This window comes from Citrus clementina, unplaced genomic scaffold (assembly GCF_000493195.1).
Source record: "Citrus clementina cultivar Clemenules unplaced genomic scaffold, Citrus_clementina_v1.0 scaffold_8, whole genome shotgun sequence".
Classification (NCBI taxonomy): Eukaryota; Viridiplantae; Streptophyta; class Magnoliopsida; order Sapindales; family Rutaceae; genus Citrus; species Citrus x clementina.
The window spans coordinates 4,455,288-4,471,094 of NW_006262022.1; the positions used below are offsets into that span (position 1 = coordinate 4,455,288).

At 34.4% G+C, this 15,807-nt stretch overlaps 3 protein-coding genes across 7 annotated transcripts; 1 reads left to right on the forward strand and 2 right to left on the reverse strand.

Moving 5' to 3' along the window:
• The first annotated feature begins 6,362 nt into the window (after positions 1 to 6,362).
• Positions 6,363 to 9,217, forward strand: LOC18035183 (NEDD8-conjugating enzyme Ubc12). Its single transcript, XM_006423142.2, has 6 exons — positions 6,363 to 6,471; positions 7,125 to 7,238; positions 7,832 to 7,940; positions 8,301 to 8,379; positions 8,530 to 8,646; positions 8,732 to 9,217. Exons 2-6 carry the CDS (start codon positions 7,130 to 7,132, stop codon positions 8,867 to 8,869), a joined length of 552 nt encoding a protein of 183 aa, XP_006423205.1. The 5' UTR covers positions 6,363 to 6,471; positions 7,125 to 7,129; the 3' UTR covers positions 8,870 to 9,217.
• Positions 9,218 to 9,444: 227 nt separating this feature from the next.
• On the reverse strand, positions 9,445 to 11,187 carry LOC18033737 (probable NAD(P)H dehydrogenase (quinone) FQR1-like 2). Of its 4 annotated transcripts, none has more exons than XM_024179198.1 (3): positions 10,969 to 11,187; positions 10,219 to 10,806; positions 9,445 to 9,888 (listed from the first exon to the last, which is right to left on the reverse strand). In XM_024179198.1, exons 2-3 carry the CDS (start codon positions 10,731 to 10,733, stop codon positions 9,645 to 9,647), a joined length of 759 nt encoding a protein of 252 aa, XP_024034966.1. In that variant the 5' UTR covers positions 10,734 to 10,806; positions 10,969 to 11,187; the 3' UTR covers positions 9,445 to 9,644. The 4 variants fall into 4 exon arrangements, with proteins under 4 accessions (XP_024034966.1, XP_024034965.1, XP_024034967.1 ...); XM_024179197.1 differs by having other exon boundaries at positions 10,945 to 11,187; XM_024179199.1 differs by having other exon boundaries at positions 10,219 to 10,550; positions 10,650 to 11,187.
• A 296-nt stretch (positions 11,188 to 11,483) lies between these two features.
• LOC18033764 (deSI-like protein At4g17486) lies at positions 11,484 to 14,985 on the reverse strand. 2 transcript variants are annotated; one of them, XM_024179648.1, is made up of 5 exons: positions 14,734 to 14,985; positions 13,640 to 13,725; positions 13,297 to 13,551; positions 12,419 to 12,706; positions 11,484 to 12,126 (listed from the first exon to the last, which is right to left on the reverse strand). In XM_024179648.1, the coding sequence occupies exons 3-5, from the start codon at positions 13,505 to 13,507 to the stop codon at positions 11,882 to 11,884; spliced, it is 744 nt and encodes a 247-aa protein (XP_024035416.1). In that variant the 5' UTR covers positions 13,508 to 13,551; positions 13,640 to 13,725; positions 14,734 to 14,985; the 3' UTR covers positions 11,484 to 11,881. The 2 variants fall into 2 exon arrangements, with proteins under 2 accessions (XP_024035416.1, XP_006423211.1); XM_006423148.2 differs by lacking the exon at positions 13,640 to 13,725.
• Positions 14,986 to 15,807: the final 822 nt, after the last annotated feature.

The following is a 15,807-nucleotide window of genomic DNA, read 5'->3' on the forward strand; positions in this document are numbered from 1 at the left end:
AACAATTTTTTTTTTTAAATTTTCGAACCCGAACCGATCTGAAACCGAACCGACACGCACCCTTGATAGTAAGAAATTGGATGTCGTAAACCAGGATCCATAGGAAGATTCAATAAATTGACCTCCACATCATTTTCTCTCATAGTTACAACATCATCATTCTTTTGTTTTTTTATCACTATCATCATTTTTCTTTGAATAACTACTGTCTTTTTGTTTTGAAGTATCATCATTTTTTTTTTTTCTGAAAGTGGCTACTCCTTTCTTTTATAAAACCTTTCTATACCTATTTCAAAATATAAATAAAGATTATGAGTATATATCATTTACTTATGCTACTAGCACTTTTAGCATATTCCCATATTATATAATTATATTAATGTTGTAAATTAATTAACAAATAGTACACGGCAATAAAGCTAAACAAGCAAATGTTTTATTGCAATTGTCATTTTCTTAATATGATAATATATGTTCTTTTTCATGGAACCCACACTCAATCACATTATTTTTTCAAGTATACCGACTACCAAATGATACAATAAAGGAAGAAAACAACAATATCATCAATTCAACAAATAGTCATATGTGATTTATAAACAATAAAATAAAAGGCAAATAAAGTATTAACTTGTACCTTAGTTGTATTGAATGAAGAGATGAGGGGTTGTTTGAAATTTGGAGGAATGAATGAAAACCACTTGTCCACTGTCACTACTTTTTTGCTTTTGGAGATGCTGAAACAAGAAGATGATTTAAGGATTTACTGGTAGTGGAATTGGAGAAGGTGAGAGTAATAAAATATTATTAATGAGTTTGTGGGCTGTTTAAAAATTTAATTAATATTTATATTTATAGGCTTGATTTTAGTTTGGCAAGGCCATCTCTTTTGATTTGTTTTAAAATTTTGGAGTGTGAGAATTTAACTATATATTAGGGACTTGAATATAAATTATTAGGGGCTTAAGAAAAAAATATTGGAAATTTTAGACAAATCAAATTAACTATTAAAAGATTTTTTCTAAGTCCCCACTGGTCCCAAAGTAACCCTACACATAATTAAATCTACATTCTCGTGTAATCGACACTTATCACTATAAATCTATACTGCAATGGATTTGTGCACTTGTGAGTACAATAAAATTTGCACAACAATAAACATCCATGACTTGATCATGTATTGTAATTTTTTTTATTTTCAGGCCACCTTATCAAGAATGCTAACCTTCATAGATAGATTATGGTTAAGTTATGGTGATGAGCGGATCATGATAGTCAAAACCAATCATAAAGACAAGCTTGACCTTACTTTGTTGCGCCCTGGTCATATGGATGTGCACATCCATATGTCATACTGCACTCCATGTGGGTTCAGAATGCTAGCCTCCAATTACCTTTGGATAACAGAGCATCCACTTTTCTCGGAGATTGAAATGTCGTTAGAGCTAAAAAAGGTAATTCAAGTAGCTGAGCAGCTGATAAGGATGAGGTATCACCCCAGGTAGGGGTTTCACTCTGGTGGGTTGCGCATCTTGAGATTTAGGCATCAATTCATTCTTCTCAAGCTCATCTTCTACATGCTTTGACACTTTCTTACTAGGCTCTTGTAACTTTTTCTCACTTTTAAGGATGACAGCACTAACGTTTTGCAATTCGCCCCCGATTGCAAGGGTATATGATCTAATAGCTAAATGTCGTAAAGGTCGTCCACCTTATCAAAGAAAAAAGTCAAAAAAATTTACTAAACCTGAAAAGAATTTGGCTTGTTTCGATGTAGAGGTTAGTTTTAACATTAATTAAAATAAAGTAATTTATTATATAAATGATACTTAAATGATTTTTTGTTGACTTTGCATGATGGACAAGTAAACAACCTATTATCTTCTCAAGTGACTACTGTAATACTAACCCTTGTTGTGGTAAGTTTTGAAAAATTCTTATTGATAATATATTGTTGAACTTATGTAGACGCTTCAAAACCTTGAAGGAAGTAGTTTTGGTATAAATATCTACCTACCTATATGGAATAGTGGACAATTGTAATAGAAGTTTTCCACACTTTATATATATGTATATAAACACACACAACACACACATACATATATATTTCTTCATCTTATGTATTGTATTTTTTATCATAACAATATATTTATTTTTTTATAATAGCAAACACAACTCTAGTAGCATGAACATTTTCAACAACTATTCTTTCAGTAAGCTAATGAATATGGAGTTAGTACGGAGTTTTTGAAATGATTTCACAAAATAGCATTGTATTTGTGTTTTAAGAATGAAGAATGACAAAATGCAGTTGTGCTTATTTTTCCTTTTTTTTTTTGTGTTCTATTACTTAGTGCTTTGAATAAAATTAATTTGTTTATAAAGTTGTTTGCTTTTACTTAATCTTTTCTAGCAATTTATATTTAACTTCACTGTATTTGTAATTAACTTTGGAAGTACCTTATTGAGGATCGCAAATAAGAGAAACTAATATGTTAAATTCACTTGACATTATAATTGCAACCAAGAGAAGTTAACACATTATGATTGCAAATAATAGAAGCTAATGCATAATTAAATATACAACTTAAATGTAATACATATTAAAATAGATCTAATTATTTGTACGTGAAGTTCGTAAGATCTTATCATTGCAGCATTTTTTCATCTGTGAATTTGGAATTTCACTCATGGTAGTAGGCATTATGACCAAAAATATCCAACCAATTCCTTGAGCTTTTCAACTGCAGCCTTCTAGCTTCTACAAGAATCTTGCATTCATAATACCTTTTAAGCAACTGAAGGAAGAAAAAAAATAAAGAGGCCACAACAACTCAAGCTTCTATGACCAAAGATCCATTTCACCACATACATTTTCAGATTTTGCCAGTTATTATACAAATTATATAAAGAAAACAACAAATCACTCTAATCTCAATAAATAAACATATTCACTATTGATCAATATCACTAATAAATTGATAGGTTGTATAATTTGATTCCAATTTACAACACTCAAGCACAAGACCAACACCATCCATAGGTAATTTGACATACCTCTATGTAAGTGGAGATCCAAGTTTAACAAATACCAATAATTTTTTTTCTTTTGATATTAATCACGAGGTATCTTGGGGAGGGCCCCAACTGTGGGAAGCACCTTTAAACCCGTACCACAACCTAGACTAGAAGTCCCCGCTCGAACCGGGAGGCACATGTTCTCCCAACAAAGGCGACTTTCCTACGACTCGAACTGGGGAGCAAACTCAGTCAAGCCACTTAAGGGGACTCCATTGCCAGTGGAGCCAACACTTTGTTGGTACAAATACCAATAATTGAATACAAATTATTCATCAGCTCATAAACTATTATTTTATTACAAACCACCAATTTTCTTAAAAAAATTAGAGCTACTCCAAGCGTTGGTGCATCTGGCAACTAATTACATATTTTTTTTTTTTTTAGAGAAAATATTTTATAGATATAAATAGAATTTTGATTGTATTATACATTCTTCCAAAGCTAGTTAAAAATAAATGAAATTTCTTTATAAAAAATTCAGGACCAAATTGACAACAATAGGCCATTCAAAGGCACTGTTATCCAAGTGTGTAAAGTGCTAGCTATAAAGTAATCATCGTAGTATATTATAGAAACCATACAAGTATGACGAAAAACTCATTTAACAAGCTAGTGTAGTAGCAGTAATAGGTTGTCAACAGTGACTAATAAAAAAGTGCACACAAAAATTATATTAATTCCTACAAGACAACAAATATCTCAATTTATGTGTTTTAAACATCTTTTTTAAATAGTTACTCTGAAATTAGTTCTTCTAAATTCAACACAGATAGTTATATGCAACTGAAGTCAGCAATTAATTTCAACTCACTAAGAAATCCAATTAACAAAAGCCAAAGATTACCATTATAATGAATTAATCATAAAAATACTCTCAAAGCTTATGCAATCCAAAATATCATGAACATCGGTTCAAGGAATCAAGCTCTTTGCATGATTCTCAGGCTATTTTACTAGTAACTAAAAATCATAAGTTGACAGTTTTGACAAACCAAATGCCTTAAAACTAGAACTAACTACAATATCCAGGGCATAAGGGGTTGCATAATTTGATTTCAATTTACAACACTCAAGAACAAGACCACCATCATCCATAGGCAAGTCAACACAATGTCCTAAACAAGTTAAAGATATCAATTGGAATATAGAAATTGGAATTGTGAAATTCAAAACCCTTGACAACCAAATTAAATATTGGGGGGTGGGGGAGAGTGAGGCCGCAAGATTTCTCTAACACAGCCGAGAGTTATAAGGATAAAGAGGTGGAGCGAGACGCTTGAAGCAGGTGAGAGAGAGCTCTCACTGTTGCTGCATGGTGAGGGAGAACGGAGCTGAGACTGTTAGTGGCTGGAGATGGGAGAGAGAGACCTTCACTGTTGCTGTCTCGTGAGGAAGAAAGGAGGCTTGTTGCACATGAGTTATGTTGCTCCCGTCTCAAGTGTGTATGGTGTTCCCACGCAACAAATAATGGCTTTTATACTCTGCACAAAACAATCCGTTTCATGCAAAGTTTTGTGAGAATATCAGCACCATATGTGTAGCAACTTGAAATTAGGATGGCACAATTTGTTAATTGGAAAGAAGCATGACACTACTTTTGGTAGGTTGGAATTGATCTGAATAGATTTAAAATGGAGTTAATTTCGGATTATTCCTCGTGAATTGATTATTTTAAAATTTCCTGTATTATTTTTGAAAATATAAATTTACTTCTCATTTTTTTAGGAAGACGAAAAAATTCATCAACTCGTTTTTATTTTTTCCTTATGTTTTGAGATTTTTAAAAGTAAAGAAGATAATTTGAAGATAACCAATTCACAAGGGAGATAATATGAGAATTTCCCTTAAAACAACACTATTTTTTATAATCTCTAATTCTTGTCACTTATTTATTAGGACAAAATTACGGTGCAATTGTGGTACCATGCCACAGTTTTCTTTTTTAAACACTATTCGGTATATTGTGTTTGACTAATTTTTATTTTGGTGAACATTTATTGGTGGGTATTATAAACATTTTTAAAAATATATTTAAAACATATTAAGAGGTGAATTTAAAGAAAATGTTAAAAATATGCTAAACGACTAAAATATGTATGACATGGTGACTAGGATGACACGACATGCCAGCTTAAATTACCACTTCCACTTGAAATTAAGAGCTTCAATTCATCAATGCGTTTCTATGGAAGCTTGACATGTTACAAAGCCATGTATATAGACTTAATTTAAAAGATTTTTCTCACAAGAGCTGATAAGGAAGGACTATCCTTTTGTGACACTGTGGTAACACAAGGCTGTGTACAATTAAGAGTGATTTGTAGATTTTTTTTTTCTTTTTTAAGGTGACAATTAATATTCATATTGTGTCCAATACAAATACAATCAACATTGACGCAAACTCATTTAGTTGATTATCTTAAAAATTAAATTATAGATAAAACTTATTAATGAAACGCGTTTATTCATATTAATTTTTTAATACTATTAAGTACATTTGATCAAATTAATTATGCAGATCGTATCAACATAACTCTTTCTACTAAATGTGTTTAATTTTGTTAATTTATTTGATACGATCAGACATTTAAACCAATTAATTAAATGTGTTGAACACGTGTTCAAAAAGTCAACTTTTAAAAATTGTACAAGAGAATTGAAATTTCTACGATCACATTTTATTTAAGGAAAAAATTACTTTACATGCCTAATTTTTCAATTACTTTCTTTCGAATGATATTTACTTGACCGAATAAGTTTTCAAACAGACTTCTTTAAATGATCGCTAAACCTAAAAATTAGAATGATTGGAAATAAAATAAAAAAATTGATTAGTCTAAATATTTTTTCAGGACTAACTTTTTGATAAGCACAAGTGCAAAGAGAGCAATCCGAAGTATTTCTGAGGTGGCCGAAAAGGTCTACTTATTACGTTATTGTTTTTAAAAAAGAGGAGAAACCTCTAGAACCGGTTCCCGGTAATCTTCACAGTCACGTTAAAAATTCACCGCGGCACTCCCGTGTTCAGTCGGTCCTACCAACCACCCTACCACTCCGCTTTCCAAAATCCAAACCCACCCAATCAAAAAGTCGACAATAATCAAACTCAAACGTGGCAGTTTTCTATTCGGTACTTCAAAAATAAAACAGGTAACTGCGAAGCAGACGATTAAAGGAAAAAAGTTTTCCATTCAGTAGAAAATTGGACGACGATAATTGACACGGTAAAAAAGGAGAGCATTTTTTTTTAATCTTTATCTTTATTATAAAAAACAAACCGCAGCAGCACACAAAAACAACAAAAACACTCGCTCTCAATCAGAGGAGCACGCTTTCAGATTCCAACGCGACCAAGAAGAACAAATCCCCTGCAGCTTAACTCTTAAGCAGGTAAAGGGCTTCAATCTGATCTTCATAGTTTGCTTCTTCTTTTGGTTTTTATTTTTTGTTTAATTCAATTTGTTTTGTAATTTACTTGTTATGTGACAAGCTAACCTGATCCAGCTGTTAAGGTACTATGTTGGTTTACGCTATTTTGGGTTGATGGGGTTTTGGTTTGATGATAATATTGATCTGGGTTTTGGTTTGTTTTGACTCTTGTTGTTGAAAGTTTGTTTCTTTTTGTGTCGATATGGGTTTTGGTTTATTTGCTTTCTTGAGTTTGTTTTGGTCCATAGGAGGTATGATCACATTAATGGGAGGCTCTGGCCTCAAATTTGTTACCTTTGAGGGGTTTTCTGCTCTTAAGTAATTTGGGTCTTTTGGGTCTAATTTTTAGAGATTGTGTTATTGTTGTTTGATCATTTTCCTTTGTATGGGGAAATTTTGTTTACTTTGATTGTTTGGTGCTTTCACTTGGAGATTTGGCAAGGACCTTTGATCTGAACTGGATATTTGATTGGTTGGTGTTTATTAGCTTTGATCCTTGCTACCAAATTGTGCGTATGCATGTTGTGGAAGTGTCTGCATGCTTATGCATATACTTGGAAGTGCTTACGATAGATACCTCTTGAATGCTTCCTGATTTTGATGTTTTTCTGAAGGAAAAATGATTAAGCTGTTCAAAGTCAAGGAGAAGCAAAGGGAAAATGCCGAAAATGCCAATGGGAAGACACCTGTCAAGAAGCAAAGTGCTGGAGAATTGCGTCTTCATAGAGGTTCCGTCATACAGCCTCCATCTGCCAGATTGTAGATTGGTTTTCGCTTCATTAACACCTTTAATTCATCTTTTTTTTTTTTAATATTACTACCTCTCACATCAATTCCAGACAAACTCTGCCTTGCAATGATGGGCAGAAAAAATTTGGTTATTTTCATTTATTATGTATGGTTTATATGGGTACCTCGCATATATACATGGAAGAAAAACGAAAATGTTTTGAGTTTCTTCACATGCTTCCTCACATCCAAGTAATTTATTCAGAAAATAATAGAAATACTTTAATTCTGCTGGCTGCTCTATGAACGGTGATAAACTATTATTCTTAGTCATTGTTGTTTCTCATTAATATAGTTTGTCATGTGTCTCATGACCTATTTTTAGCCGTTGTTTGAAAATGGTCTGTACTCTGTATAGTTTTCTTCCAATTCTTGAAACCTTATTACCTTGGACATATACAACTTGGCAGCGTTCCTGCTTATTAACTTAATTTCATCTGTTCATATGAAATTTACTCTGGATTAAATTTGATTCCTCCAGTAAAGTAACACTTGAGTTGCAGTTCAATTTTTCATTTTTCTCATCTTGCAGACATCAGTGAACTGAACCTACCCAAAACTTGCAGCATAACATTTCCCAATGGCAAGGATGACTTGATGAACTTCGAGGTTTCCATTAGGCCTGACGAAGGATATTATGTGTAAGTATTCCCTTGGCATTCCTTAATTTACCTTTTATCCCTTGCAATCATGGTAATTAAGTGGGATTTCATTGAGTGTCTGCTTCTGTTTTTCATTTTAATTATAAAAACCCTGGATCTAATGTTCTGTTGTTTCGGGAATCTAGTATTAGATCCTGCTGCCATACTAGCGTGTGTGTTCCAATATCATGGTGCTCAACAATGCAGCCAGGGGCCTACATACTAAATTTTTCCTTAGCCACAAGCATGACTTTAGTGTGACAAGAAGCATAACTTTAATGCAAAAAGAAAATGCCTCTCTCTTCGTCTATACTAACTTGTCTTTTGCTATTTTTTTAACCTTGTTTTTTTTTCTTGCAGAGGTGGTACATTTGTGTTTACTTTCCAAGTATCTCCCATCTACCCTCATGAGGCACCAAAGGTCAAATGCAAGACAAAGGTAACTAGGCAGACCTTGTTCGCACATAGTTTATTTGCTTATCTTCTTTATTTCTTGCCAACACTGTTGCATGGCTGCTCAGTTTATTTGCTTATCTTCTTTCTTGCCAACACTATTGCATGTATTTTAACCTGTGCATTGCATTTGCAGGTTTACCACCCCAATATCGACCTGGAGGGAAACGTCTGCCTCAACATTTTAAGAGAAGACTGGAAACCGGTTCTGAATATAAACACCATCATTTATGGACTCTTCCATCTTTTCACGGTACTGATTTTCTTTCTCAGAGTCGTTATTGCTACTAACTTCTTCCTCTTGTACAATTGTACTTAGTGTTTGTGCTTCTGTGCAGCAACCCAATTATGAGGATCCCCTCAATCATGAAGCAGCAGCTGTTTTAAGGGATAACCCAAAACTGTTTGAATCCAATGTTAGAAGAGCAATGGCTGGTGGATATGTGGGGCAAACCTTCTTCATTCGGTGCATATAATTGCTTTTGCCTGGAAATGCATGTTGCTTTGAAGGTAAGGAGCTGTAAATTTGGTCGCAGGGCTGCTTCAATTTCTAGTAATGTGTTGGGACAAAAAATTCTAAGAATCATGCAAAGGGAGTCAGAATGTTTGTATGCTGCTGTAACTTTGTTGTGTGTTTGTGATATTGGCTGAGAACAAAATTATTTCCCTTATTTTCAAGTGAATCGATTGGGGTATGCTGCAAGCCTGCAACTTTGAAGATTTAGTCAGTGTACTTTATCTTTGTTTTAGGGGGTGGGCAGAATGCTTTTTTCTTGCTTATTTTTTCATTTAACCCTGATACCAAATTAAAATCTTTTCTATTCTCTCCTGCACCACATAAATCAGACTGATCATATTTCTTCCATCATACTGCTAGAAGATTGCAAAGACTGAGTTTGTTGTGGTTCAAAATCTAGACAGATTCGAGTTAAAAGTGAAATTTGTGCCATTTGGCTTTCTGAACACAATTGAACTTTAAAAACACAAAGCAGAACGGATAGAAAAATAACACAACCAATAATATTTATTAATGAATGTGATAATACGATGATGAAAAAGAAATTTGTATGGATGTACAAAAAGCAAATGCAACAACTACGACCTGACAGCAGCCGGTTAATAATAAAGGTGCTGGAGGACAAATCTTGAAAAATGATCAAGGCACCTCAGCTGTCCAAAACCTATGAACACATGATAACTGAAGACCATAAAACAAACTGAACATTATGCTCTGAGGAAAAGAATGTGAGGCTAGTTTCGGCTGTCATTGGGATGGGAAAACTTCTTGACTATAGCAGCCATGTATTTTCCCTGATGCTCAGCAAGAGCCAGCTCTGTTTCGGTTGGCTTTCTTGTGCCGTCACCGGAAAATACTCCTGCACCATATGGAGAGCCTCCTCTTAGGGAGTCCATCCCGAACATTTCGGTGCCAAAGGTGTAACCAATGGGAACATAAACCATCCCATGGTGTGCTAACTGGGTGATTGCCGTCCACCTGCAACACAAACATAGCGGAATTATTCGGATTTAAGATATCAAACTGTCATGACTGAACTAGGGAAGTGGCCATGAAATTGGCACGGTCTTTGTTCCTCAGATCATATATGTATGATTTGCATTCTATGTTGGTGATTTATCATATTAATTTTGACAAACAAAAGTTGTTATCTAGCGTGCTAAAAATCAAAGATATCAAAAAGACAACGCTGAAACTCTTCCTAATAAATCCATGATCAAACATTAGCCAGATAATACCAGAAACATAAAAATATGAATTTTCCTGATCATAAAAATCAAATAAACAATAACCAAAGCAGTATCTCACGCCGTGGTCTCTTGTCCACCTCCCTGCGTCCCAGTACTCACAAAGAATCCGGCAGGCACGCCAGCAAGCCGTTGCTGCTCCCACAAGTGAAATGTAGAATCAAAAAAGGCCTTCATTTGTGATGCCATGGATCCAAACCTTGTCGGGAACCCAAACAACAAACCATCAGCATGAACCAAATCATCAACAGCTATTACAGGCACCTCAATGCCCTTTTGGGGCACCTTCATCTGCTCCAAAACCTCCGCTGGCAACGTCTCCGGTACTCTATACAAAACCCCTTCAACTCCATCAATAGAATCCACTCCCTTCTTCATTCTTCTTGCCAAAATCTCCACATGGCCATACATTGAGTAAAAGATTATGAAAATTTTAAGTTGTCCTGTTGTGCTTGTAGTTGTAAGTTGGTTTTGGTCAAGATTAGAACTTACTCCGTCTGGGTTTGAAGGATCTTGCTCTGGCATATCAATTGCAAACTTTTTCTTGCTTGGGAAACATCCACCTCCTTTTCCCATTAGATCTTAATATGATTCTGAGCTTTTCCTGTACTAGTGACAATGTTGAGTCAAGATTCTTGACTGGTGGGCACTGCTTGAAATATGTTTACAAAAGGCACAGTGATCAGAGACTGAGTGACAAGATAAACCAAGATTGTGAGTTTTGTATCAATTTGCATATAATATATAATCAAAAAGAAAAACAAGAACAGTAGACGAAGATGGAAACCGGAGTTGTGCATGTGAACAGAACTTGAGTTGACTTTCCTTTTGAGCTGGTCGTCGGTCTGTAATGGCTGGCATGTCGTGCGCACAACATAACATTATGTTACAGCAAACTTCGCCGTCTAATTTATTGAATGGTAGGTAAAATACTGAACAAATAAGTAACGTTTTTCTTTCGGTATAGACTTCTAGTCGCCATCTTTATCAATCATCTTTATAAAATGTGATACGAGTGCAGCATAGTTTGGGACCTTTTCTACGCCACCTCATTATGATTATTATGTATAAAAATTGACTAAGAGCAAGAGGCCATCAATCCCTTTCAGCTAAGGTTATGTTTGGCACTAAAGTGCCTGGGTAGGTAGTTGATAAACATACATAAATTATTTAGCTACTGTGCTCCAAATAATTTAACAGAAGCGGTGAAGCGCAGTAACTATTCGCATACCCTCAAAATTTCTTATATATATATATATATGTATTTTGTCTTTGTTTCTCATTTCTTGTGAAAAATGTCTTAAGATCACCTTAATCATAGCAGCATTCTGTGGCCTAGTTCTAAGGTTTTAACAGATCATGATACAACTATTAAAATCAGGCAAACGTATGCTCACCGTATCAACAATTCAGAAAGCACCCTGTCATTCTCACACATATGGTACATGTCATGTAACAAATTGTGATACACTACAAGATCGTTTACAGGAAAATTTTACTGCTTGTTATACACACCCAGGCAAGCAAAAACAGAGGGTATAAGAGAGTAAAGCCCTCTGCTTTGACATTTAAAATGAAAAACTTGCAAAGATTTTGTGGTGCAATAGGCCCATGATTACCAAAAGGTGGTGTCGTGGTGAGTGGTGACATTCTTCAAAAGCTCCAAATTTCGAGGCGGAGAATAGTTATGTTTTCAACTGAGTCATATATGAGTACAAGTCTGCTCATGTTTCCTTCAATGAGCGACTTTTAGACCTCTTCAGCTCCCATGGTGGTAGGCAGCCTTTGTAGTGAGAATGAAGAAACAATGAGGATATTGAGACTTCCTTCTGAGGCATTGAGATTGATGACCAGCAAGAGAAGGCTGTTCTGAGTCTCTTCTTTTCACTGTCACATCCTTGGAAGTTAGGGTCATGTGGCACAGTGGAAGTTTTAAGGGTTTCCGGGAGTATGCAGTTGCAGAGCAAACCTACAAGGGAGAAAAACAGTTCACATAGTTAAGAATAACCTTTCAGTGACCAAGATTCTAACAGTTAAAGCTTTGTCCTCAAGGAAAATAGATATAAAGTGTTCCTCGATTTAGATAAACTTTCATCCGTAATGGAATATGGCATGAAGCAATGAGAAGATTGAGTGAAGTGAGCCAAAAATCTTCAGTTTCTACCATTCATTATGAATCTATGATATAAGAAGCATTCTATGATTTCCAAAGACACATTAAGCCAGCAAATGCTTGTGACAGACAGATATGTGTCAATTACCTATTCTTGCGAGTCGGTTCACCCATTTTGGAATTGGCTTGCCTGTTAGCTTGTAACAAATATCCTCGCAGAAGTGGTTGCAGTTCTTTACAATCAAATGATATGTATCACCGTTGTAGTTTGCAGACTGGCGCTCCATGAACTCTCTAACCTCAATAGGATCCAAGCATGTTGTTCCCATTAATATTGACTTTCTAAACCTGAAGCCAGGGCATTGTCGTGGTTCAACCTCAAAGACACCACTTGATGCAAAGTCATGGGCTCCAAAAGCATATTCTATGCCATAAACTGTGATAATGAATCAGTCAGAATCCCTTTGGAACATAGCTAATTGCATAAATTATCCTGAGGATCCCTTCTTTTAATATAATATAAAAAAGTTTGTTGATCAAATCTATTTATCAATTCAGTAGAAGCTCAGAAATGTGAATAGGGCCTTAAAAGATGAGCCATGAGTAAGAATCAGGTCCTGTTAACTATTTGTAGACACAATGCTAGTATAGTACATGAAACTACAGTTTCTGATACTGAAAATATTGACAAATGCTTGTATGTATTGCTAAGTATTTTGCAATGTCACTCCCTCCCTCTATCTTCCTCAACTTGAGAGAATGAACAATACCTTTCACTCTATCCTACTCTACTTTTGATAGTCTTCTGCAAGCTACTTTTGGTTGAGATTGAGTTAAGAAAGCTATTGCATTGATAATGATCAATATATTTTGCTGCTTCTGCCTCCTATATTATGATGTCATATCTTCATTCAGTGATGACATAAAGCATCTATGCTTAATAATCTTAAATGAAAGTTAAAATATTCCATCCAAACAAAGCATTTATTAGAAATTCCAAGGTCATCTAGTAATTGTAATAATTACCTTCTACTCCTGTGTGAAAAATACCAAGGCCAGCCCAATAGACATAGCCATTAGCTGGTGTCAAGTCATAAACATTCAGGTAGACAGGTGCGTTGCCTCGACCAAATTCAGCTGATTTCACTTTTGGGAACATGCAAAAACGGGTGGCTGAACTGCCTCTTAGACGAAGTGGTACAATAGAGTTCCAGCCCTTCTTTGGTCCTAGCTTCATGTTTTAGGAATGAAACCAGGAACTGTTCAACACCTAGTTCCAACCTGCAACAATGAAAAAGTATTAAAAAAAATTTCATGCAGAAAATCCATAACAGCGAGCAGCTATCAAATCAACTGCAACGCAGAATACCTTTAGCACAAACTGATAATGAGCCTGATTTATTTCACAATGAACACCACATGATGGAGCTATTTCTATCAACAATTCACCACTTCCTACATGTGGCCAAGCAGTGATATATTAGAGAACATATCAATCTCACATCATTTTCCTATCATTTGGCTTTAGGATTTAGGAGTATGGATGCATCCAACTAATAGTAATCGGGAGTCTTATCTCTTAACAGTCTAAGACATCTCAATGAAAAAAATATGAACTTGCCAAATTATGGATATCTGTCATTATATTTCAATGATACATGGCATTTAGTACATTGGACATTGACTTATTACATTGCGAGGCTGCATCTAAATTTTCAATAAAACTAGGCAGTTTTATTCAGACAAATATATTGACCATGAAATCTAATTTCTGATACAGAAGAAATTTGGTAATCATTTCATTATTTTAGGATCCCCCCCCAAAAAAAAAACACAAAATTACATTGTTGACTCTTAATCCCATATGTAGTTTGACCCAAGAGTCAAACATGAACTGCGGCACTATCTTTCGTTAGATCTATTAGCAAAATTTCATTTTCGTATATGCAGAGGTTAGGATTTGCATTTATTAGAAGCAAGAGCGCAAGTCAAAATTTTGCGAGTGGACATGAACAGTTGCTAATTAGGCCCAAATAAACAGTAAAATTCAACAGAAAAAAATGGGAAACATACGCAGTGCAATGAATCATTTAATGAGTGAATCAAATTAAGCAAAATTATCAACTATAGAACTTACCTAAAGCAATGAGAAGTAACATGGAAAAGTAAATAACCGTGGAAAAAAAAAAACACCAAGAAACCAAAAATTTTAGAAAAAATGTCAAGCCCATCAAAGAAAAGAAGCAATCATACACTCATTGAAGTAACAAAACAAACCCATTGCAAATAAATGAGAATCAAATAGACCCAGAAACCAAAAATATCAAAAAAAGCAAATCTGCAGTAGAGAAATGAGAAGCAAAAACACCAAAACTTGCCTTGTGAAAGATGAGACACATGAGGCACGACCTTAATGCTAATGCAAATTAAAGCAAGCAGCCATTAGGAGTGAAGAGAGAGCACCTGAAGCTGGAGTAAAGCGTGAAGCTGTTGTGCCTGAAACTGAAGCCCACACATGGCTTTTTTGTTTGGTCTGTTTACCCAAAAACAAATGAAAGCTGTAAGGGGGCACAGAGACTACTGTCCTCTTTTGAAAGTCCAATGAGGCAAGAGAATAATTAATAATGGAGTAGAACAAGAAACAGAGTTTACACAAAATCTATAGTAGCTAAAGGTGAAAAAGCAATGGAAATCACTGACTTGCTTTTTGGAAAACCAGCATTGCTTTGACCCCATCTATGTAAAATGCACAATCAACTTTACTTACCACCATCTTTACAAGTGTGTTTTTTTTTTTTTTTAATTACTAGTTACAAAATTTTTATTTAGTTTGTAGATTTATAATTAATAATTTAAAATATTACGAAAAAATTATGATTGTTGTAACATATAATGGTTGGTTTTTGAATATATATATATATATATATATGTGATTGTTGATTAGTGATCCACATTGTTGTATGGTACTATTCCAATAATTTACAATTTTTACTCTGTTTAGGAGGGGGTGCTACGTGACTCACCAGAATATTTTTGGATGTTATATGATTATGTTAACAATATTAAATTATAATCTCAATTTACATGTCATTCTAAATTTTTATCACAATTAAATCATTAATTTGGGTGATATTTAATATTTTAATGGATGGAAGCAAGAAAGAATATTTTTTTTTTTTTTTTTTTAATGGAGAATGTGAAGATTGGTTGAATGAGAGCAAGTGTTAGAATTGTATAGTGCAATTTGGCAATATCAGGGAGGAAAATAATTGATTTGTTGGTGTGTGTATGGAGATGATCATTGTGAATTTTTTGACACTACATGCAAATGCAAATTGTAACAAAAGAAGGGATTCTCTCTTTATTTTTTCTTTTATAAAGCATAAAAAATATGATAAAGTTGAAGTCCTCGTAATCTGGTGAGGCGTGATAAGTTTATTTATTAATCATATTCTTCTACCCTCTGTTCCCAATCATCCATTATTTTTCTTTGAAGTACTCTAATTTCGTTTCTCATATCACTTCTCTAATTTTGTT